Genomic DNA, 26,380 nt, shown 5'->3' on the forward strand with positions numbered 1-26,380 from the left:
TAAATAAAATGAAATGACTATTTGATTATTGAATATTACACCCTAATAATATTTATTTTTCTACCACCCTGAAAATATTTTTTTGTCTATAGCAGAGTCAAAGAAGTAAAAACTGTCCTTAGCATTTTTAGATTTCTCTTCTTGATTTTGATAACGAATTTAATAAAATTTACTCCTGAATTTAACTGTATTTCTATATGCGCCATTTATTAAACAAATCAGAACTCTGTAAAAAATACCTATTGCAAAACAAACAAAAATTAAGAATAATTTAATTAAAAATTTTGATAGATTCTTTCGATGTGGCTAACTCTTAGTTTAATAACTTAGTTTTTTTCACATTATTTTCTTCAAATAATTAGATTCATTATTTTAAAACAGAATTGTCCCGTTTTAAAATAATATTATAAATTTTGTGCAACAGTAAACGTATTTAACATGTCTCATATGAGAGACTGACAGGCAAATATCTCAAGAGAGAATAAGTGCCACAGTATTTAATGAAATGAATAATACAATTAGTAGAGAATTCATTACTTACTTTTCTCTGCAGTTGTAACTTCAGCTTCACCGATATCTTCTGTTGAAATCTGAGCAGTCGTAGATTTGACTTCTATTTCATCAAATGCAGTTATTCTAGTTTTGTCTGCTAAATAAGTAGATGCTTCAGTTACTGCTTCCGGAGTCGTAGTAGCCGTTGAAGATGTAGATTCAGTGACAGGACCTGGGGGCTGAGATGTAATTTTAGTTTCAATAGTAGACGATGTTAGTGACTCATCTAATAATGAGCTTGTTTCTTCATGCTTTTCTTCTCCTTCTTGACTTTCAATATCTCGTGTTTCTTCTTTCTCAAGGGAAATTGTAGTAGAATGTGTGCTGATTGTAGTTTCACTACTGGAAATGGAAAATTCAGTCAAAGTTATTGGAGTTTCAGGCTGTGGATGTTCCTCCGCCACTTTCGGTGTAGTTCTCTCCAAATCAGGTTTAATTGTTTCTGGGGAAATAAGAGTTGATGTTTCAAATGTTTCTTCAGAAAGTGTAGTTCCCATAGTTGGAGAAGTGCTTTCTTTTACTCCAGCCGTAGAAAACTCTCTGCGATCATGAGTTTCTTCTTTCGTGGAAATACTTGAAGATTCGGTCACTGTTTCTGTTATTTCTTTAATAGTTTCAGATACCTTGTCTGTAATTAACTCCTCGGAAAGTGTTGTTATTTTCTCAAAAATGTCTTTAGAAGTGAAAGAAGGTTGTCCTGATGTTACTGATTCAACAGTGATTGGTGTTCTAGGCTCCTGAGTTGTTTCGGATTCGAAAGACATTTGTGAACTAGTTATCTTGAGAATTTCATCAGATATATCTTCCTCTCCCTTTTTAGATGGTACTGATGGAGTTTTAAGTTCGGTATGAGTGGTTGTTTCCTCTTCTACTGAACTGGCAGATGACGATTCCTCTGTAGTCTGAGAAGTCTCGCTTACTTTAGACAGAGATGTTTTTGTCACTGGACCTTCTGTGGTATGTTCAAATGTTATAGTTTCCGCAGCTGCTTCTATAGTTGAAGGTTCTTTCGTTATCATAGAAGTGCTAGATATTTCAGATGGTGATTCAGTATGAGATTTCGTTTCTTCCTCAGGGAGTTCTTCATCGGTACTCTCTGTAGATAATTTACTTATTTCATCGGCAATTTCTGTAGGTAGACTGGGAACAGCAGATGACAAGGTTTGGGCGACTTCTGCTTTTACTGTAGTTTTTCCTTTAAACTCTTCTAATTTTTCCGTATTTGAAGCTTCCGTTTCCGCTTCAATTGTCGTTACTTCAATAGTACTACTTTCAAATGTCTGTGATACAGACAATCCCTTTTGAGTCGACACATCCAGTAGATCAGATGTAGTATGTGTAATGCTTTTAGTAGTACTTAATAAGTCTTCTGAAACGTCAAATTTACCATGTAATGTTGTTGCATTAGTTTTTTCCTTCATTATTTCAGCAGTTTCTGTTGTAGATTCACTGATAGGTGTAGTTGAATGTGCAACAACCATGGAATCTACTGCAAATGTTCTATTACTCTGAATTGTATCTTCCACTACAATTGAAGTTTCAGTTTTACTAAGATCCTCATGTTCAGTGATAAGAGTACTAGGTGTTGTAATCGCAGATTTTTCTGAAAGATCCACAGTTTCGGATATATGTTCGGGTTTTAATGTAGAAAATTCTGCACCAAGGATCTTCGACGTAGTTAATTCTTTTTCATCAAACCGTTTCGTTTCACTTGTAGTGGTAGTCTGCAAATCGAATATTGATATAGAAGTTTTCTGTTCAGCTGTGACTTCGCCAGGTTTTACAGTTTCTACAGTGGATAATGGGATCTTTGGCTCTAGTTCTTCTTTTGTAGTTAGGTGCTCTTCATCATAAAGGGTAACTACATCAGTTTCTTTTTCAAAGTCAATTGATATTGTGCTTGTTGCCATTTCCTCTTCAAGCGAAGTAACTTTAGTAACAGCTTCAATTTCTGTACTTTCTTTTTGTCTCTCACTGAAAGTGTCTATTTCAGCAGTTGTTACTTCTTTTGATCGAGAAGTTTCTCCTAGCATTGTTGTTTCTACTGGACCGGAAGTTGTCAGCTCTTGTGAATAAATTGTACCAGAAATATCAGAGATTATTTTGCTCTCTGTTATAGAAGCCTTCGTGCCAATTTCTGTTACTGGTGTTGTATCAGATGATAAAGATGTTTCTTTGACAGTTGGAGTTTCTGTTACATCCACTGGTTTCTCTGGCCGGAGAGAGGTGGTGGTTTCTGCATCACTCAATTTGAATGTCGTTAATTCCTTTTCGAATAATTTTGTTGAAGCAATGCTACTTGCTGATTCAACTGTGACAGTACTAAATTTCGTTCCTTTTGGAGTTTCCTTTTCTGTTTCTGAAACTGGTGTAATACTAGTATCCTCTGCATGGCTAATTTCCTCAATATCAAGGCCAGTTACTTTCACAGGAGTTGTCTTGTCGGAAGCTTCTAAAGTTGTAGATGTGAATTCAGTAGTAGAAACTATAGATATTTCTGAGGGTTTAATAATTTCTGTCTGCTTCGAAACACTGATTGTATCCTCTGTAATTTCAGATTTAGTAGATAAAATTGTGGTTGATTCTTTTGATGTCACAGCAGCTGGCTGAGTAGAAACCTCAATTTCTTTAACTTCAGCTGTAGATGCTGCCTTTCCAGAAATTTGGAAAGATGCAGGTGTTGTTATATCAGCAATCCTTTCAGCTTCAGTCGTATCTGAAGGAAGTTTAGTAACCATCTCTTCCGTATATTCAGGTTTAGCTTTTATTGTTGAGGTTTCTGTTTTGAGAGAAACAGCGGGCGTAATTGTAGTTTCCTCAGATTCTTGAATTTCTGTTGTAATATCAGGTCTGAATGTAATAGATTTTGTTGTGCTTTCAGACAAATCTGTTTGAGAGAACGCATCTGTAGTAGACATTATCAAAAGTGTGGTCGGCTTTGTATCCTTCTCGGCAAGCTTTGTTTGTTGTGTTATTGCTCCCTCTGGTGTCTCGGTAACATGAGATTTTGATGTAAATCCTGTTTCACTCGTTTTTTCCTCTTCATCTGCAATTTGTTTAGGAGATTCAGTAATTTGTTCAAATGTTGATTGCTTTGATACTAAAGATTCATCAGAAATAGTGATGCTTTCAGTTGATATCGATGAAGATTCAGTAATACTACTCAGTTTCTCTGGAAGTTTTTCGGTACTCGCAGTCGTAAAACTTGTCTCGCTTTCTTTAGAAATATCTTCTTTTGGTGTTGTTAGTGGGATTTTTGTTGGGGTAAATGTGGCAGCAGTACCAGTTTCTGAAAAGGCTTTTGTTATTGGCTTCTTCGTAGATATTTCTTCATCTTCCTCACTTTCTTTTTTCGTGATTGATTTTTCAGTTTCTTTACTGGGAGTACCTTCAGATTCTTCATATTCTTCTGTTGTAGTTGTCAGTTTTGTATCCGCACTTTCAGAAGTGACTTTTGAAGCTTCTAATGTAGTGGTCGTCTCAAATTCAGTAATTTTTGGGGATTCAGATATCACTGTTGCAGTTTTTTCGCTTATTTCAGCTTGTTGTTCACTGACTGAAAATATTTCTGTAGTTTCAGTGACAACAGAAATTGGCGTTACCGAATGGTCTGTTTCTTTTGTAGTTAATATATAAATAGGTTTAACCGATTGATCTGAAAAGTCCTTTATTTCCAAACTGCCTGTTGTTTCTTCTAACGTAGCTGTAGTTTTTTGTAAATCAGTGACAGAGGCAGTATCTATGCTTTCCGACGTTTTCATTCCTTCACTCGCAGTTACCTCTAATTTAGTTGTTTCATCTGAAACTACATCTGTTTCTTCTGATAAAGTAGATAAATCAAATGCAAGCGATGTGTCTGATGCCGTCGATTTCTCTGATGTAGTTGTTTCTTTTGGTGCAGATTTATCTGAAAGAACAATAGATTCCGTTGTTCCCTGGCCAGTGCTAGTTTGTTGCGATTCTGCGCCCAAATCGAATATAGATTTATCAATGATTGAAGTTCCTCGTTCTGTAGTTACAGTTTCTGTAAATTCTGATGTTTTCATTGAACTCAAAGTTGGAGGAACACTTGTACTTGATATGCCCTCAGTTTCTGGCATTTCGGTACTGATGGATGATTTCGATGCAAATGTTTCATGTGTAGTCACCTCAGCTTCCAAAGTAGTATAGGAGGTAGATGATGATAATGTGATCTCTCCCGATACGGTGGAGATTTTCTTATCAAATTCCAATGTCGATTCGTCCGTAACAACCTTCTCGCCTTCCTTTGCCTGTGTCATATCAGTAATTAAACTAGATGTTTCTATTTGAGGCTCTGCTGTCGTAGTTTTATCTACAAAAATATGCTCAGTTGATGATTCAGATTCAGCTACTTCTGTTGAACTTGTACCGAATTTAATGTCAGTAACAACATCTTTTATTCCAGGAGTTGAAATTTCAGCAGTTAAATCCGTTTTATCAGCTCCAAGTGTAGAAATTTGTTCTTTCATTTTTTCATCAGAAATTTCAGTTGTAACTTTTGTTTCTTTACTTTCAAATGATGTAGTTATATCACTCTTTTCCGGTACCTCTGTCGTTATTGTTGAAGTAACGATGACATCGGACAAAGTGGTTTCTTTCAAAATTGGGGATATATCTTCTCCTCTTTCGGTTTCTGCTGGTATTTTCGAATCATCCTTTTCAGAAACTTGAGATAAATCGGAAGAAGTGGAACTTTCTGTTGTTGGCAACTTCTCAGGAATGACTTCTATAGTTGTTGATTCACTGGAAATTCCCTTTGATATAAGTAGTTCTTTTGTTTCAGATTTCTCAGTAAGTTCCGAAGATTCAAAAGTTGATTTAGTAACTGTTTCTTCTGCAATCGTATCTGATTTTTCAGAAGTAAATTCCTTTATACCGGATATTTCTGTAGTTATAAAAGGTGTTTTTGATTCGCTTATCGTTAGCTCTGTTGGAGTAAGAGTTTGCACTTTTTCCCCTAATGATGCCGTAAATGCGGAAGTTGACGATTCTACTAATCCTGTTTCAGTCTTCTCAGGAACAAAGGTAGTAGTTTGTGATTCAAAAGCTTCGTCAGCACTTTCTCCAGATTTGATCGTTGGAAGAGTTGTTAAAGTGAATTCTGTCTTCATAGAAGTATCACTCATTGTTATTGTTGAAGTAGTAGTGGAAAACGTTTGATTCTCAATTGCCAGTGCAGTAGTTAGTGATACATCTGACAAACTACTTTTTGCTTCATCTGTAGCCTTTCTATCTGCTTCAATATCTTTAACCGATGTCGCAAGAATAGTTGTTTCTGAAGTTACAAATTTTGTTTCATCCGCAGCCCCAGTTGCAGTAGTACTCTTAGGCAATTCTTCACTTGTAGGAACAATACTTTCCTCCTTTTCGGCTATTTTAGTAACGAAAACCTCAGAGATTGTTGTCAACGTTTCTTTTCCTGTTAATTGTTTGGATACAGGAATTTCAGTAGTAGAGATTTCAGCCAGAGAAATATCATCTGAAACTGCTACGGATGTCTTCGTGCCTTCCGAGAAACTTGTCGTTTCTGTCTTCCTTTTTAAGTCTAATATGTCAAAAGAGGAACCTGTCTCAGCAGTTATATGATCCGTAAATATGTCTGAATATCTTGAAGTGTCCATTTCTTCTCCAGATGCGGATATTTCTGAGGAATCTATTGTAAAATGTTTAGTTGATTTTTCTGTTACGGGCGTCGTTCGGTGTTCTGTTTCCAAAGTAACGGTTTCTGAAGAAGTTTGTTCTTCTGCCGCCTTTTCGGTTAGTTTTTCTATATCACTCGGAGTAAATGATACAACTTCTTGGGTCGTTAAAGTTACCTTCAATTCTTTGAAAGGAGTAACTGATGTTTCATCGGTTTTCTCTATCTCAGCTTTTTGTGTAGTTTTTTCGACTCCAACAGAAATTGGGACATCAGCCTCTTTAGTTGCTTCAGTAAATTCTTCAACGGGAGCAGTAATTATTTCCCCTTCAGCCTTTTCTGTTATTTTTTCAACAACGCTTGGAGTGGAAGATACAGGCGTACCTGTGGTAATATTGAATTCCAAATCTGAAACGGTAGTAGATGTTACACCAACTTCTTCGATCTCAGCTTCCATAGTGGTCATCTCTTTATCAACAGAAGTTGATGACATAGTTTTATCAGTTGCAGTCGTGAATACTTTACTTAGATCTGTAGATAGTTCTTTCGTTTTCTCTCCCTCTGCTTTTTCTGATATTTCTTCAATATTACTTACAGTGGATGAAAGAAGTTCACTAGTTCCCGTGGTTAATTCAAATTCTTTGATGGGAGTTGTTTGTGTTTCAACTTTTTTCTCGATCTCAGTCTTTTGTGTAGTTTCTTCTGCAGTAAAAGAGGTTAACGATACAGATTTCTCAGTTCCTTCAGAAAATTCTTCAGTTGGAAGAGTTGTCATTTTTGCTTCATCCTTTTTAGTTATTTCTTTTACAGAACTTAGCGTGGACGTTACCGGTTTTTTGGTCGTTGTAGTTAATTCAAATTCTTTGGTGGGAGAAGTCGATGTTTCAACCGCTTTCTCAATCTCGGGTTCTACAGTTGTCTTTTCTACATAAACAGAAGTTAATGAAATAACATCCTTTGTTGCTTTAGTAAAGTCTACCGTTGGAGCAGTAGTTATTTCTGCTTCCGCTTTTTCTGTTATTTCCATTTCATGGCTTGAAGTGTCTACAGGTGGTTCTCTGGTCGTTTCAGAAATTTTCAATTCTTTAGTAGGCGTTGCAGATGTTTCGGTTGCTTTCTCGACCTCAACAGCTAATGTGGTCTTCTCTGCACCATCAGATATCGATGGTACAGCTTTCTCGGTTGCTTCAGTAAATTTCTTAGCTGAAATGGTAGTCATTTTTACTTGTTCCTTTTCAGTTATTTCTTCTAAGTCACTTGGAGTCGATGGTACAAGTTTGTCGGTCGTAGCGGTTAATTCTAATTCTTTGAGGTCAGTAACAGATGTCTCAAATTCTTTATCGATTTCAGCTTCTGAAGAGGTTCTCTCTACATCAATGGAAGTCACTGACATGGCTTCATCCGTTTCTTTGGTAAATGTAACTTTTTCAGCTTCTGCCATTTCTGTTATTTCTTTTGCACTTTCAGTCGTTAAAGAAACGAGTTCGACAGACGTAGAAGTGGACTCAAAATCTTTCAGGGGAGTATCCTTTGTTTTAATTGCTTCTTCAGTTGTTGACTCTCCTGTTGTTTTCGTTTCACTAGTAGGAGTCAATGATACACTCTTTTCGGTTATTTCGGTCAATCTTTCTCTAGAAGTGGTGGTTTGTTCTGCTTCTATCTTTACCGTTATTTCTTCCACACCACTTAGAGTAGTTGATGCAATTTCACTTATCGTTGTGGCTGCAAATTCTCTTAAAGGAGTAGCCAATGTTTCAACTGATTTCTCGATCTCAGCATCTTCTGTGGTTTTTGTACTAACTGAAGTCACTATACTGGCTTTTGTGGTTTCTTCGGTAAATTCTTCTCCTGGTGTAGTAGTTTGTTTCTCTTCTATCTTTTCTGTTGCTTTCTTAGCATCACTTGAGGTCGAAGATATAGGTATGCTAGTAGTTTCAGTTAATTCCACTTCCTTAAAGGAAGTAGTTTCACTTATTTTCTCGGTATCAACTTTCTGTGTACTCTTCTCAACAGCAAAAGAAGTTAATGACACAGCCTTCTCAGTGGTTTCCGTAAATTCTTTACTTGGTTCAATGGATGGTTCTTCTGTTTTTACACTTTCTGCTTTCTCTGATATTTCATCAGCAATACTTAAAGTGGATGATACAGGTTCGCTGGTCGTTATCGTTGTTTCAGATACTTTGAGGGAAGTAGTCGATGTGTCGACTGCTTTCTCAATTTCGACTTCTAGAGTTGTTTTTTCTACATCAACAGGAGGAACTGCAATAGTAGTTATTTCAGCTTCTTCTTTTTCTGTTAATTTTTTTATATCACTTGGAGTGAAAACTGTAGGTTTGCTTGTTGCTACTGTGAACACCATTTCTTTGCTGGGTGTAACGGATGTGTCAGCTGCTTTCTCAGCTTCTGATTCTTGTGTGATTTTCTCTATCTCAATAGAAGTCAGTGAAACATCTTTTTCTGTTGTTTTAGTTAATTCTTCTGGCCCAGTAGTTTGCTCAGCCTCCACGCTTTCTGTTGCTATCTCTACACTACTTAAAGTGGAAGATGCAACTTTACTTGTCACTGTGATTAATTCTAAATCTTTGATAGGAGTAACAGATGGTTCAATTTCTTTTTCAATTTCACCCTGTAGAGTTGTCTTTACACTAACAGAAGTTAATGAAATAGCTTCCTCAGTTGCTCCAGTAAGAGTTGTAGCTGATGAAGTAGTTATTTCAGCTTCTGGCTTTTCTGTTATTTCTTTTACATGACTTGGAGTGGATGTTATAGGTTTCATGGTTGTTGTTGTTAATTCATATTCTGTGAAGGGAGATATCGAGGTTTTAATTGGTTTCTCGATATCAGCCTCTAGAGTTGTCTTATCTGCAGCAACAGAAGTAGATGAAACGTCTTTTTCTATTGTTTCAGTAATGTCTTTAACCGGAACAGTAGTTACTTTAGTTTCTGCCTGTTCTGTTATTTCTTTTAGATCACTGCGAGTGGACGATATAGATTCGACAGTTGTGATTGATTCAAATTCTTTTATACTAGAAGTACTATCTACTTTTTCAGTCTCAGCTTCCTGTGGAACATTCTCTAGAGGTGTAGATGCCAGAGATACAGCTTTTTCAGGTGATTCGGTAAGTTCTATATCTGCATGAGTAACCTCGATTCCTTCCTTTTCTGTAACTTCATATACAACACTTGGAGTTGTCGGCTTTTCTGTCGTTGCCTTAAATTCCAATTCCTTAGTGGGAGTAACCGATGTTTCACTTATTTTAACCTTTTCAGTGTCTAGTGTGGTCTTTTCTGCACTAATAGAAGTCAGTGATATAGCTTTCTCTGTTGTTTCAGTTACATCTTTAGATGGAACAGTAGTTATTTCAGCTTCAGTCTTCTCTGTTATTTCCATGGCCTTCTCTGTTATTACATGATCTGAAGTGGATGATACAGGTTCGGCGGAGGTTGTAGTGAGCTCCGATTCTTTGATGAGTGTAACAGGAGTTTCAGTTGTTGTCGTTATCTCAGTCTCTTCAGTTGTCTTTTCTACACCCAAAGTAATTGATGAAATAGCTTTCTCGGTTGCATCAGTAACACCTTTACCTGGAGGAGTGGTTATTTCCTCTTCTGCCTTCTCTGTTAGTTCTGTAATGCGACTTGGAGTGGACGATACAGGTTTGCTAGGTGTTGTGGTTGATTCAAATTCTTTGATAGGAGTAAACGATGTTTCAAATGCTGTCTCGGTCTCAACTTCTAGAGTTGTCTTTTCTACACCAATAGAAGTTAATGAAACAGCTTTCTCTGTTATTCCAGTAATATCTTTTACTGGAACAGTAGTTATTTCAGCTTCTACTAGTTCTGTAATTTCTTTTGCATCACTTCGAGTAGAAGGTGTAGATTCAACGGTCGTCGAAGTTACTTCAAATTCTTTGACGGGAATAACAGTTGTTGAACCTGCTTTCTCAATTTTAACCTCCTGTGTGGTTTTCTCGACAGCTACAGACGTCAGAGGCACGTCTTTCTCGGATGTTTTAGTAAATTCTGTACCAGTAACTTCAATTCCTTCCTTTTCTGTAATTCCATGTGTAACACTTGGAATAGATGGCGCAGATTTGGTTGTTGTTGCCGTGAATTCCGTTTCTTTCATGGGAGTAGCGGATGTTTTAATTTCTTTTTCGATTTCAATCTCTTGTGTGACCTTCTCTTCAACAGCAGTAGTCAACGTCACTGCTTTCTCTGTTGCTTCTGTAAGTTCATCTCCTGCAACAGTAGTTTTTCCAGTTTCTTTCATTGTTATTTCTTCAGTAGTACTTGAAATCGTAAATGCAGGTTTGCTAGTCGTGGTGATGTATTCGAAATCTTTTGGAGATGTTGTCGACATTTCATCAGCTTGTTCCATACCAGCCTGTTGTGTAGTCCTCTCTAAACCAACAGATGTTACTGAAACAGGCTTCTCACTAATTTCAGTGTATTCTTTACTTGAAATTGATGGTTCCGTTTTCTCAGCTTCTGTTTTTTCTGTTATTTCCTTTTCACCACTTGGAGTAACTGTTAATTGTTTCTTGGTAGCTTCTGTTATTTCCATTTCATCAATCGGAGTAGTTGTTTTTTTTTTGTCATCGATTTCAGCCTCTGCTTCTGTCTCACCGGTGTCTTCTTTTATAGGAACTGTGACTGTGGTGTCAGACACGGTTTCAACGACCGTTACTTTTGTCTGTTCTTCACTTACACTTGTAGGAACCTTAGGTAATTCTGTGGTCAGTAATTCTGATTCCTTGTCCTTCGTGAGATCTGTGGATTTGATTTCCACACTTTCTGTAACTAATGGAACCCTTGCTGTTGAAACGGTCGTTGTTTCTTTGCTAGCTGCTGTCTCTCTAGAAATATCTTCAACAGACATAGTTTTAACTGTAGTTGTATCAATTCCCAACGATTCAGTAACTGCTTCGGCGGCAAGAGATATCTTGTGATCTGTTGAAGTATCCAAAATATCTAGAGTTGTCTTCTTCATATCTAGAGGTTCTTCAGAAATTTCTGGTCGTATTTCTTTTATTGTTGCAGTAGTTAATGTAGGTTCTTCACTTGTATCTGTGTCATCTAATATATGAAAAAAAATATACATTAAAAACATTAAAATAATCTCATTCAGTAAATTAATGGTTTTATTCATTATTTTAGCTTCTATGATTTAAAAATGATGCATATGAATATAATATGGATATTATGGAATTAATTTCTTTTCTAAAGTTATTATGCAATCGTAACTTACTTATTTTTGAACAATTTTATTTTATGAAATAAATAGTAATTATTTTTGGATGCCTATTGAAAATATACGAGATTGCAAATTAATTTTTGGCAACCATATGCTTACATTCGATATGAAACGTTTATAGCTCTTCAATGTAGTTAATCACTAGCTTTTTTACAAACTGTTGCATCAATGTGGAAACTATAGAACGGCTGAATATCAAATGTATGTTGATAAATTTAATGAAGTGAACAATTATTTTATGAATCTCTGGTACGGTTCAACAACGATTACCAGGAAGTAACGTCGTAATCTTTGGACCCAAGCCATTTTTCTATTAACTTATACAGTGTGGCATCCATCGCTGTATGATTTTATTTCATGTAGAAGTGGCACTTCAGAATGTTCAGTATGTTTCATCATTACTTAGCAATTTTAGAAATTGACAAAAGCATGCAGTTTTACTGTGTATCATAGGATATACGTTGAGATTAAATGAACGAGTTCATTTATTGGAACATAGATTAAGATTAGAGCAAACGCGTAATAATAGTTAAACAAACTTGTTCTTTTTTATATCCTGCTTACTAGTAAATTTCCAATATTAAATCTATATCCTCTTAAATATTTATATGAAATTCAGATAACAGACAATGCAATATATCTTTAACTGCTCATATTTAAATAATTTATTTATTCAAATGAGTTCTAAGCAGATAGAAATATTATAGAACGCAAAACAAATAAAAAAATTTCAGACTATCGTTTAAAAACATGCAAACATGCACATTTTAAAAATAAAATTTGTAGAATTTATGAGAGTTCGAGCTAAAGTTTTCTGTTGTCAAAGGATTTCGAATGAAAGTCAATCTTAAATGCTCATTGAAGATTAATTTCTTCTATTTGTAAAATAAAAGAATTCCTTCTTTTCTTAACTCCTTTTTTATATTAGAAGATAATAAAATTATTTACTGATTTTATGACATAAAATTATGAAAATTTTTTTAATGGAAATAATTGTGCAAATAACAAAATAAATTATGCCAATTTATAAATTTATCAAATTGGTAGCTTTTGTATCTCTTATGATCCCATCATGTCTTCATCATCTAACTTTAAAGACCCCCTCTCTCTGGACTGAGAAATTTTTTTGTCATATTACAAGTTTCAAATCAATTTAAAATTTCCAAGTCTTTAAAATTATTTAAAAACACAAAATAAAATTATAAGAGTATTAGAATTTGATAACAAATAAAGGGAAATTTATATATATCGAGTCATTTAGAAAATTTAAATAAAATAACAGCGAATTCTTAAAAAAAATTTTTAATATTAAGAAGCTCGACTGAAAGATACTATCAAGTTATTATTATTTTCATGAGACGTCCATCATTCACGTAATCTCAATTTGTTTGTCACTGTTACATAACACATACGAGACAGCACTTATGCATAAAAAGAGATTTTGATTTGAGCTTATAAGTTAAGTCCTTTTTCTTCCACCAAGATGTGCAGCAGATTTCAAAACTAAATTGGTGGGAATATATCTCTTTTATCGCGTGTACAATAACTGACTTCTTTGGGAGCAACCGCCCATAATTTAAATAAGGTTGACTTCAACAAATTCTCAAATATGGCTCCCTATTGTGCAAAAATTCGGGCTTTGTTTTGAAGTCTGTGAGTATACACTCTAGTGATATTATAGTCAGTTACGGTAATTTCTAATTCTCAAGCATAATTTCATGGAACAACATGCTGTAAATTAATGTGCTTTTTGTCATCTTTTATCTCGAATTTAATATTAAATGTTCAGAGAGAAAAATATATATATAATGAAAATTATTGTGACAATGATACAATTAATGATCCATTAACTATCAGTAGGTTGAAGAAGTACATAAATGATAACTTTCTTTCATGCTTTAATAAAATCTTCATTGAATTGTTTTACTTACCACAAATGTATTTAGGACAACATTCATCTGGTAGTTTCTTTATTTTACAAATATTTCTAGACTCGGGTGGCGTCAAATCACATTCCACTTGTTCGCACTGTACAACACTATTAACACAAATGCAATTGAGACGACATGGGTCTGAAGAGGGTACTTTCTCTTTGCTTTGGTACGTCTTGTTTTCGTGGCGGCAGACTCCTAAAATTTGAAAAATGAGAATGTTAAAAATTTCTAGTCGTTTATACACAGTCATTGATTCTGTCATGTGATGAAAATAATGCCACAGTACATATATAAATTTCGTAGCTAACAATTATAGTTTCTTCTACGAAAAGATACTGATTTGTGCAAACTACAGAAACTTTGAGGTATTATTTTGGATAATTGTCAATTTTCTTAGGGGACTCTGCTTGAAGAGGAACAAAAAATTAAATGTTTATTTTATGAAAACATAACAATTTGTCATATTCAGAAATTCCCAACATATTTTATTGGCAACATATTCAGATGCCAAGAAATTCGTGAAGATTTGTTTTTCTTATTTTAATGTAAGCTTCTGCATTCTCTCCCTATCACATGAAAAATGAATAGGAAAATGTTCGACTTAGTTGAACAATGGAAGAATTTGTAATAATGTATCTATCGTGTTAAAATAAAGCAATAATGCTATATTTTTAAAAAATTCATCATCACATTATAAACAGTCTGTGCAAATTGCAGGATTTGAATACAATTTGGACAGCAAATTGTACAAATTCAATTTACAATAATAAGAAGAAATCCAAAAAAGGCTGGCTGTAATCGTGTCTAATTTAATAATTAATTTAGAATTGTAGTATATCTCACCTTCGCCAGGTATAGGTCGACTAGGGAAGAATACAGGTTTTCCTGTCACTTTTGGAGCAGTTACAGACGTGAAGAAATCTTCAGGAACTTCGGTAATCTTTGGCTCTCTTGGACGGGAAACTAGATCCGAAGTGACGAATGTTGCATTTTCAGCAGAATGAGTTTCGGTTACCAGTTCTGAAACTTCAGCCTCCAATGAAGCTGTAGTAATCTCCTCTAGGCCTTCTGTAATTTTGCCAGTAATTGAAATGTCTGATTTCAGGTCAGTTGGCACAGTAGATATATGTAAGTCTTTGATTCCAGCATCTTGCATAGTAATTAGTGGTCTAAGACTGCTTTCCAAATCAGTAGTGGATAATTCTGGGATTAATGGCGTGTGATCTTCACTTATGGATACATTTCTACCGATATCTTCGACTGAAGCAAATGTAGTCAAGAAATCGGTTATTCCAGTAGTAGGCGCTGAAACAGAAAAGAAAAGAACCGTTTTGAGAAAAACATAATATGATTCAAATTTTAATCAAAAATGCAAACCAATCTAATTTAAGAATTTTTATGCAAAATAAATAAACGATTAATGAAATGTGATTTTTTTTATGCGGCTGACTAAGTATGAGAAACAGACATTCTATATTCTATATAGCATCAAATATTTTCCAGCAACTTATTAAAAATTGTTTAATTTTTTTTATGTTTCATGAACTTTTGAAAAAAATGATAAATCTCTTACCTAGAAATTCAATTTATTGCCGGAATGATTTATAGAATAAATAAAAGAAAAAAGAAACTTTTTTTTAAGCCCGTCAAAGTATGAAAAGATGTTTTTTCATATTTTGTCGGTGATACATATTCAGCTGCAGTCAAACATTATTTGTGTTCAATTTATGTTCTAGAGCAAGTGAATTAAAAAAAAATCGTCAAAGTAACATTTTGAGTATCAAAAATTAATTATCAATATTGTCATTTTTTAATCGGAAATAAGAGATATCTAAGAATACAGATTTAATGAGATACAACTCCCTATGCGAATGAAACAATTCAGCTTCACTTACGGCATTCGTATTTTGTTGGACAACATTGTCCTTCTTCTCTTTCTCCAGCAACACAATTATCTGCAGGAGCAGTGCATTCTTGTACAGCACATACCACTTCATGTTTCATGCAGTAACAAGTTTCACAGTTATCACTTGAAGGCACAGATTCGCCATCCTTATACATAACGCCATTGACTTTGCATCCTAGAATGATTTTAAATTTTCATTAGATAGAAGAAGAAATGCATTCTTTCTTAATAAATATGTAACTTTATTAATGAATCTTTAAAACTGTATAGCCTGAGTTTTTTTGTTGAAGGAAACAAAAACGCTTAATGAGATAAAGAAGTAAAAAGGGCTTTAAAAATGAAGTAAATGCATATAATATGCCTTTATATACAATGTGTCAAGAAAAAAAAATTAAACATGACATTAAGTTAGATAATTGTTTTATTTTATGCCACAAATTTCTATTTGCATAACTCTAAATAGCAGTTATTTGGATAAAGGATATAATTTTAGATGACATACCTTCATATTCCTCAGGTTCCATAATTCCAGGAGGAATAGTTGTAGCAGCCTGGTCCGCTATTAAAAGATAATATTAAATTAATATATGGCTACAGATTACATAGAAATTTAACAAATGAAGTGAAATTAATTTGATAAATAAATAAGTGCTTATGTAATGATAGAATTATCCATTATTTTTTAATTATTGTCAGTACATTTTCAATACAAAAGAAATTTTCAGAAAGAATTTAATTTTTTGAAAAGCAAAGTTTTCTTTAAAACACATGCGAAAAATTTAATTAATTTCACTTAGCGGTTTAACTTTATATGTAAGATATCTGAGGTCAAACAACATAAAAAGTCACGAATTACACGCCATTTATTTCTAAGCTTTCACTTTATAAAATTTTTCGTATAAATAATCAGAGAAGACTTCTGCCTACTTCCAATGCACTTTTCAATCGATACATTTATCGTTCATGTAATTTTCTTTATTTTTCCTATTGTTTTAGATGTAAAGCGTTAAGCTGAAAACTTTTTAAATGTTTAAAGTTTTATCTATATTTTTCTTCAATAGTTGCATGTGTGAATATTCAGTCATTTGTTTTTCATGCGTAAAAAACAATAAGAAGAGGTAAAATATGGTTTTTCTTTTTATTTATTTATTTATTATTTTGCAAACTAAGTTACTATTAATAATAATTATATAATCTTTATTTTGTGATCTCCTATTTCGCATGACTTCTCAAACAAGTCCCGTGAATAATGTAAAATAGAGGTTTCATCATCGAATGCATAAGATTTTTGTTTTCTTTTTTTGCAAAAATATCATCAAACAAAAAATATTTTTAAAGGGGCTACACTGAAAAATAAACATTGAATTTTAATATCATTTCATTTATATGGAAAAAATTGAAATTGTTTAAATTTTATCATTTAACCATTTAATTTAATCAATCAAGGTTTTCGAAGTATTTGGATTGAGATTTTTTTTTAATTCAATCCAAATGTTTTCAGTGCTTTATAAAAACAATCTACACTTTAAATTTTCCTAAATTTTTTAATCCAATTTTAGCGTATAATTATTACATTTTAATCATAATTTTATTCATTTAAGAAAAATATTAGATGGTTTTTCAATATATAAAACATAAATCAACTTACTGCAATTATATCTGGATGGACAGCAACTTCCGGGTTTATATTGTGGGAAGCATCCGTCGATTTCCAGTTCGCATTGTTGCATGGTGCACACTGAAGTGTTTCTTATGCAGTAGCATACTTCACAGGGCTTCATGGGATCCATAGGGATGCGAGCACCTTCGTCATAGTACAATCCATCCAGATAACAACCTGCAATAACAAAGAGCAGTTTCAATTTTTTTATCCGTTTTTCATTATTAAGCATATTTGAACAGAAAGTTCCGATTTTTTTATCATATTATTTTACAATTTATCATAAAATGAAGCAGATATATTATGATTCCTAAAATGACCTTTAAAATTATAATTTCATATTATAAAAACTAAATGGCATTCAAAAAATTCAAAACAAGTTTCATTTATGAGGTAGTCATGAAATCATTCTTGTTCATAAGAAAATTGAGCAGAGCAAAAAAAATAAAAAATAATAATGATGATGATAAAGAAGAAGGAAAAAAAAAGTTGAGTAAAATTCGAATCATAGATATTAAATATAACTAATGAATGACGCTAGAAGAAAAAAAATGTCAAATATATACATATCCTATATTTTTCCCATTTACAAATATTAAATATTTTTATATTTAGAGCAAAAATTTATTTTAACCAATTAACTGTTTTTGATGAGGACACTTATCATGAAAAAAACTACAATATTTTGTGTTATGAGAAGTTTATTCAATGCCAGTAATTATATTTATACATAATAATTGTTTAATTATTATATTTATAATAATTTATTTATTATATTATATAATATTCATATAATATATATGCTTATGATAATTTAGATACGCATTTTTTCAAAGAGGTCCAAACAATGAACTAATTAAAGAAAAAATATGAGCGAAAAATTTTGCATTTTATTATTTTGTTCTGAGTATTGTGACGAAATCAGTTAAGATAGTAATATATTTAAGATTTAATTATTTTAGACAATATCGATAAATCCTTCGAATATTAACGTTAAATAAATGTATGTCACTAATATTTCATGAAAGCTTTTTCTTTAACATCTGATGACTGAGTCACAAAGGTATGAGATCACTTTGTTTAGCTTATATAAGAATCTGAATAAAATACCGAGAACATTTTCTTGAAGGTTTTATACTGAACGGGAAAAGCCACATCTGCACTTAACCAGCACTAAGCTCCTGTCATACCACTGTCGGCATTTCTGTTTTTATTATAGAGGATAAATTATTTCTTTCCTCATGAATATTTAGCAAATTTGACACATGTCTAAGTGACATATTAAGAAAACAACCTTACATCATGCCCTTTTTATTACACTTTTTTTCTCTCTCGGGAATGACAATTGATTAAATGCTGCAAAGGAGTGCAAAGTACTTTGTTTTTTGTTTTTAGGAACTCCTTCAAGAGAAGAGAAAACACGACAATAGAAATTATGCAAAAAATTTCTTCTCAATGTCTGTATTCCAACACTTCTTGGTAATAGTCTGCGTTTTCTTTTTCCTGTGCCTCCCGAGAACATCGTTAGAAGCAGCGGAATCTTTTGCATATCGTATGCAAAACACCAACACTGTACCATACATCCAATGTCAACAATGAATGCAATCGAGGATATAAAGAGAACACAGTTCGATGATTTTTACGACGTGAGTACAGTTTTCTTGTAATATATGAATGAACTGCTTACCTCTGGGCTCAGTGTCTGGCTTCTCTGTCGTGGAGTGCGGGTATACTAGAAAAAAAAAGATAAAAAAACCATTGTAGTGAATGAATTATCTAACAAGCCTTGAATATTTATTATTTTTTTTTTCTTGAATGAATGTTTTTTCATATTTATGAATTCTATTTGGGTAGGAATGTATGCACTAACGATGAAAGAGAAAAATAACTGCTTGCTCGGCTTCACGTTCTAACACGTGCGTAACGTATATACCAGTATTGTTGGCATAAAGTTACACATTCTTTAGTTGAATATGGGAGCGATACAACCATCATTTGAAAACTTTGAATTGACTGTATCCGGGCATTTTTTTTTAATTGGCCGCCTTAAAAGATTTTATCGCATTTTAGAATAGCAAAACAAATAAATAAATAAAAACCAAGCATCGATCAATGGTTGATTGATTTTAAGTTAACCAACTCAAGGGCAACTCGTGCAATTAATGATAGTTGTTCATCAAATTTTAAAGAAATCTAATTCAAAGTTATTTTCTTGAATAAAGTATAAGGTCATATGATAGTAATCTTTAAGATCAGCCGGAATCTTGAATAAGAGAGCAATAAATATTGAAATTGCGAAATAATTTATTTGGATTTTCTTTATATTAATCTAATTTCAAGCAACGTAAAAGTTATTTATCAAGGGACCTGGTAAATTTTAGCCATTTTCAGATGACAAAGATGGCACATGAACATTCATTTTTCTTTCCGAACTTTCCCTCTACGTGAAGAGTCATTCCTCCTTTTTGAACTTTCACTCCTCGTAAACTCAGGAATGTTTTAATCTTCAACTTTAGATTTAACTTGTGTCAGATCCTCAGACATCGCAGATCTTCCAACAAATTATATTTCGAGTCCAAGATTTTGATACCTTCTAATCTTAAATCAGCGACTCTTTAAAAACTTTGGATCCCGAATATCGTACTAGTAGTCCTCTACATTCCCACTAATAATCAAGCGAATCATTAATCATGTAATTAGAGGAATTAAATTTTCTCTAATTACATGATTGTATTTTATATACATTTATGTCATAACTTTTTTCATGTCTGTAATGATGGTGTCTTATAATCGATCTTTTACTTTAAAACTAATATATAAATGAGATTTTAATAATTTCCTAAGTTAATTATGAATTAACTTCATTTTGATTTCGCATCAGCTACACTACTTGGAGAAGTGTTTGAAAAGAAATATAGATCCCAAAATTAAAATTAAAATCGCATATGGTTTAAAACACATAAAAGTGTTAAGACTTAAGTTAAATTAATTCAACACATTTTTTAAACAAGCTATTCTTTTCAATGTTTTTATGAAATGTTTTCAACTTTACCGAAAAGAAAGACATTGATTGATACTGGAATGAAATAAGGCTTATGTTCATATTAGTTCTTGTGAATATGTATATATTTTAAACACAAGTTACCTTGAGGACACCAAAACGTAGGGCAACAGTCGCCGACACGCTTTTCTGAAACGCAGTTTTCTCCCAGAGGTTTTACGAATGGACATACCCTCAAGTAACACATCAGAGTGCTACCTATGCACGTACAGTTGAGACATGGTTCATTCGTTTCAATCTTTTCTCCACTTGGATGATGTTTGTTCATGTAGAAGCAACCTAAAAATATTATTTAAAGTTTTATAAATTATTACACCAATCATGAAACTTTATAACTTAAAATATATTGGCATACATAACATAATAATTATTGAAGATGAGAAGGAATTAAATTGTTTATTTACCTTTTTCATGACTGACTGAATTTTCTTGTACAGGTGCTGAAATGAAAAAAATAAGCATTCAATTTGTTTGTTAAAAGAAATAAATCCATTATCTTCAATTTAATTAAGGCCAAATGTTTTCATTTATTGGAATTTAAAAAATGCACTTCAAAATAATAGTATTCTTATAGAGAATTCCTTGCTATAATAACATTTTATCAAACGAGAAAAAATTATGTAAATATTTTAATGATCATTCTCGGCAATAGACATATTTCAAGATACTAAATGCAAGACAAAGAAAATTGTGGTTCTAATTTTCAATAAAAGATTTTTATTTTATAAGTGATAATTTATTTCCTATATTTTATTTTGAAAGGGAAAATAAATAATGATATTGAAACTAACGATTGTTTAGTACACCTTTGGTGTCTTGACCAAATATTTAGACTCACTAGTGAAAGAGAGGTGAAATTATTATTTTATTCTTTATAGCCAGCTTAACCTACAAAAAGTAAACAAGTCTAGCAAATAAAGTCAAAAGACACTGACCCTCTTCAGTAGTCCATGTCACCATACTGAAGTTTCGAAAAAGCACAACGATTTCTGAGGAATTTGTTTCTTTTTATTACTGAACATTAACAGAAGGTTAAAATAACAAGCAGATTTTAGAGTGCATTCAGCTATTGATTGTACCTTTTTCTATCTTAAATATTATTATTTCTTGCTGCTGTTTTAAAAGACTGGAACTTAGTTGTGACAAAGATCTTATTTTTTTATTTTGTAAAATTAAGGGTAAATGTTATTTGGATATGAAGATTAGTCCTTTTATGAAAATAGTGAATATAGTGAAAATAGTTGAATAGTGTTTCAAGGGATTATGATGTAGTATTAGGAAATAGCAGTTAAAATTTCGAAACAGAAATATTTCATGTTGTGATTAAACTATATATTATTTTTTATCCCAAAAAGTTTCGACTATATCTTACGATTTATCGAATTTCTAATTACTATCACATAATAAATGTAAAAATGCAATTTGCATTTGAAAATACAAAAGTGAAATTCTAGTCAAAAAAAATTTTTTTTCAGCAATCAATAATATACAGTTTAAAGTTTTGAATTTCATTTAATGTTGTGTTCTAAACTACAGAAAGCTTCAATACTGATCCAGAATTAGGCATATCACAATTAAATATGCAGTTAAATGTAATTAAAAAATGGAGCATTGTCAATATTATTCAAATTATTATTTTTTAAAGTATTTATGTTTTTATGTCTTTCAAGTCTTAGATGCTGAAAGCAATCACCAGAATTAAAAATTAAAGTTCATTTATTTTAGAATAGCTTAACTTCAGTTTTAATTTGTTTTTATTATAGTAAACATTTTAATTTAATTGCAATGAAAGGTCCGGAAACAATTTCTTTAAACCATAAGTAAATAGTGAATAAGAATAACTCTAATGGTTTTGGCATGATTGTCAACCAGTAATTAAACAAACAAAGTATCATATGAGACTTGATTCATTCTTTGACTCTGCCCTTCGGTTACAATACCTCTAACTGGCCGAAAGAAATTTTATGACCAACTTTTATAGGTTTATTTCACGCTTATTAGTTATGCATTGGTCACATCAAGTGTGAAAAAACACGAACATTCACACTGTACGAAATCATACAAAGATTATGAAAACGCCTTGCCATTGGCTCAAGCGACATTAACTTCAATGTTTCAGGAAATCGAATGAAAATGCTCAAGTTTAATTGTTTGGCTTCCTCTCTGCTAAAATGAGGAAATAATAACGTCGTTCGCAACACATACCTGGGCTGGAGAACGAAAAAGCATAGTCCTCTCAGAGTGATTGCCCACATCATCATGCACGTGGTGATAGTTTGCGCAGGCACTTCTCCATCCCTATAATCAATCCAAATTTCACCATTTCTCACTAGGAAAGACCTCTTGATCTCCTATTACCCGATCGATCTTATTGTTTTCCTCCAGAAAAATCATTTACTTAAACCGCTATGGGAGGTAACTCATCTGGTCCTGCAGTTCACCTAATATCTGCTATTTGGGTGACATTGAACCGGCCCGGAATGCTTGAAAATGAGTTTTTTTTCTTCTCGGCGTTTATTGTTTTTCTAGAATTTTTTTTTATTATCTTAGGCCAATGTGGGGACGTTGAACTATGGCAGAGGTCATTATGTATCTCGGGGCGCACTCCGTGATTGTACCAAAACTTTCTCTCCTCTATCCTATAGTAGTATTTCAGCATTAAACTCCCTCAAGGAGCAAATTGAAGTTTAGGGTCGAGGTTAAATACCACAAGGAACGAGGGAATGAAGATTCACGAAAATGTTGAAATCTGAGCTTTATAGCCTGCTATATAATCTATGTCACTGTTCCGTGTACTTATTTTTAAAGTAGCCATTCCATCTCTCTTAATTTTAAGCAAAATGGGATTTTTAAAATGGAAATGAAGCTTCCAGAGAAATTTCATTAAAGAAGAAATGCATACAGAACTTCTAACCGTATAAAACATAGAATGTTTCCTATAAAAAATGCATGTTTTTTTTATAAATATGAAATGCTGTAGAATATTTTTTATCAATCTAAACATAAAAGTTGTTTCTTCATTTGAAAAATTAGTGAAAGTTTTCTTTTAAAATGAACAATAGTTTAAGCATTTATTTTATGCAAAAGGCATTGTAGAACTTTTAAATCAAGGTAAGATATTTAGAAATTTAATTTGCTTTTTGAGATGCTTTGAAATCGTAGATGCTTTTATTTTAATGAGAATATTTATAATGGGTAGGATTTAAAATCTATCAATGTTTAATTCGGAAATGCATGCAGATTTACAGGGAAAAAATAAGCAATTAATGATATAAACATTTAAAATATAAAATTTAAGAAAAAATATTTAAATAAAAAAAAACTTTTTGGAGCAGAGAATTAAAATTATCAGTATTCTAAATAAAAGAAATTTGTATAAAAACTTTACTTTTACACTTTCTTATTTCTACTAAAATTTTCATATTAAGTACATTCAGTTATTTTTTTTTTCAAATTACCTTTATTCCTTCATAAAAATTGAAATTTTTTTATATCATTTGTAGAATGAAATTGATTCGAAAAGCTTGAATTTTTGTTTAACAGCCTTACTTGAATTTTTCTATCACACTTTTTTATCTTGACATACAATATAGGCTAATGGTCCTCTTTAGAATTTATCATATTTTATATGCGAATTTGATGCTGTTCTTTACATTTATCGAGCATTATTGTCGTACTTTTTTAATTCTTCGAATCCTTGGTGAATTTAGAAGTATTTTAATAAGCTTTGTAAAACTACAACTGATACTTAAAAAAAAATAGTTTATAGTTATTATTTAGCTATAAACTTATAAAAAATAAGGCATTGTAAGTTATATGAAAATTAGTTGAATAATCCTAAATAAATATAATAATCACAGAATGGATTAGCCTGTTGATCTCTACACATTTTCTCAAATCATGAAATTAAATGCTACACCTTATGAGAGAAATGTTATAGAAAAGAAGAAGCAAATTGGATTTTAATTTTCCGAGCTTTGATATTTAGGAGAAGATTTTAATCAATTATAACTAACCCAAACTTGGTTTATTTCAAGATGCTAAATTTTATGTTAATGAATTATCATGAGACATCTCAAGCAGATTGTTTTCTCCTTCAGCAATAAATGCAAGTGGAGCAGCGGTATTAAAGAAATCTTAGATCTATGCAAAATTATCGATATTATCATTTAGAAAGCACATTTCTCAATCCAAATGATAAAATGTGATAAATGCGCTGTAAAAATGCGGTGACCAATAGCACTGAGTCAAAAATGTAAATAAAATTACAAAAATCATACGGAAAATCTAAACTTTTAAAACAACCGTGGCCCACTCTTTGAGAAATATAAATTTAAAAGATGGCAAAATAGCAAAAAATGATTTATTAATGCTTTCTTATTGCAAACCCGTCACATTTACTTTCTTTGTTCAATTTAAATGTTCAATGCCATATTCTTAAAAATTATAAGTGGTGCATTTTTATTGGCCATTACTGTATTTTAAACATATCGACTAAACAGTGTTGAAAAAGAAATTCATTATTACTAGCCTAATTCAGCGGTCGCCCTCATTTGTTTGTAAGTTGAAATAAAATATCAATTTAATATTTGTAACTATTTAATCGTTACAATCCATAAATTGAATGCTTCGCTTTTGCCAAAACTTACTACAATACTTATAAATCAATGCCGCTTGCTTTTCTTGCAAATTGCAAACAAAGTAAACCATTTCACAATATATATATATATATATGCTTTAAATTCTTATATAAAGCATTTCAATTCACCATATTACATATGCTTTAGATCATATGCTTAAGGCATTTTTACATATGTATTAGAGCAATTCACAATATTACATATGCTTTATAACAATATAAAATAAATCTTCCAGAAAATGTATGCAATATTTATGTATAATATTATGTAGTTATTTATATTTTTCTCAATATTTTTTCACTTTCAACTAGAATGTGCTTAGACAGTTTTTCGCTTGGTTTTATTTATACAAAACTCAAAGGAACTTTCAATCAAATCTTATGAAGCAATTTGTTCTATTTAATGAGCAATCATAAGGCTATTTTCTTCATTACATAACACGGAATGAACGCTCGAGTTTTTATTATTCTCATTTTCTAAGTAAAAGCAATGCAGTGAACCTTGGGAACGAAGTTCAATCGATCATCTTTAAAATTTTTATTCTTTGTTTCAGCTTTCTTATCAACTTACGTCAGATTTAATGTTAACATTATTCTTAATAAATCATTTCGGTTGGGTTCGCGTCAATTTATACTACGTACTTATTTTTAACATGAAATTCTAGAATGACATTTTATTATTTTTAAACCTTATTTCTTTGCTTATTAACTGTCAAAGGTCGTTAGGACATCGCTCTTTACAAGACAAATTATCATTCATTCTTGAACTATTTTATTTGTAAATTATTTAAAAAAAACAGTCGGAGAAAGAAAAACATGATGTTGATTTAATAAAAATTGAAGAATAGTATCTCACTTTTGCATTCGAGAGAAATTTAATTAGTCATTCGAAATTTTAAATTCATTCGATTTGCTTTCTGCTCCAGATTTTTAATTTTTGACTTTCGAAAACATGTAAATCAATTAACTTTTATAGATAAAGAAATGATTCCCCCACTCATCCTTTATTGAAATGGAACCAATTTAAATTTATATAAGTGTATCATTTGAAGAAATATCATAATGAGTGGATAATAGTGTTTATTTTCTTAATCATATCAATATGCAGGAAGAATTTATCAAATGCTCGTTTTTGTACTTCTCATTGGGGAGGAGGGGGGGGGAATATCGCATAAAATAGCGATATCGCATAATATCGCATAATTAAGCGATATCGCATAATATCGCTTTTATATCGCATAAAATCGTCACCGAATTTATGCGATATAAAAGACAGCAATATACCTTTTCAGTGATTTTCGTTTATTATAAAGATATAAACATAATTAAGTCATTCATTTGATTTTCTTATCTTGAGCAAAGTAGTTAAATTCATGTCTATTTATATAAAAAAGGATGGATAATAACAGCAATTCAATTGTCAACATTTAAAAAAAACTCTTAAGCAACAACGAATTTGTGTACGATGTAACCCACTTCAAATTTCGTATTATTTCGGAAACATTTAAGTCGAATTTTCTTCGAATAGTATCAAGGTCAAAACCATTGTTCGAACAGAAAAAAAAACATAAATCCAGAGTAGCACAGGAATCTCATTCACCTCGAATACGTTTTTTACGACGCAAAGATTGTTGTTTCGAGGTTTTTACTATTTTTAAGGGAAACTAAAATCTTCCGAAACCACAGGTTAAAATTCAAATCATGTGGATATTAAA

General features: G+C 31.9%; 1 protein-coding gene across 1 annotated transcript in view; it reads right to left on the reverse strand.

Moving 5' to 3' along the window:
* Positions 1 to 26,380, reverse strand: part of LOC129962550 (mucin-17-like) — a 105,828-nt gene that overhangs the window by 16,145 nt on the left and 63,303 nt on the right. Inside the window, exons 3-11 of the mRNA XM_056076310.1 lie at positions 20,431 to 20,466; positions 20,111 to 20,305; positions 18,653 to 18,697; positions 16,954 to 17,142; positions 15,808 to 15,864; positions 15,295 to 15,480; positions 14,243 to 14,704; positions 13,397 to 13,594; positions 542 to 11,287 (exon numbers count right to left, since the gene is read on the reverse strand). Coding sequence (XP_055932285.1) covers positions 542 to 11,287; positions 13,397 to 13,594; positions 14,243 to 14,704; positions 15,295 to 15,480; positions 15,808 to 15,864; positions 16,954 to 17,142; positions 18,653 to 18,697; positions 20,111 to 20,305; positions 20,431 to 20,466 — 12,114 coding nt within the window. The remainder of the gene's footprint in view (positions 1 to 541; positions 11,288 to 13,396; positions 13,595 to 14,242; positions 14,705 to 15,294; positions 15,481 to 15,807; positions 15,865 to 16,953; positions 17,143 to 18,652; positions 18,698 to 20,110; positions 20,306 to 20,430; positions 20,467 to 26,380) is intronic.

This window comes from Argiope bruennichi, chromosome 3, assembly GCF_947563725.1.
Source record: "Argiope bruennichi chromosome 3, qqArgBrue1.1, whole genome shotgun sequence".
In the NCBI taxonomy this organism is placed as follows: domain Eukaryota; kingdom Metazoa; phylum Arthropoda; class Arachnida; order Araneae; family Araneidae; genus Argiope; species Argiope bruennichi.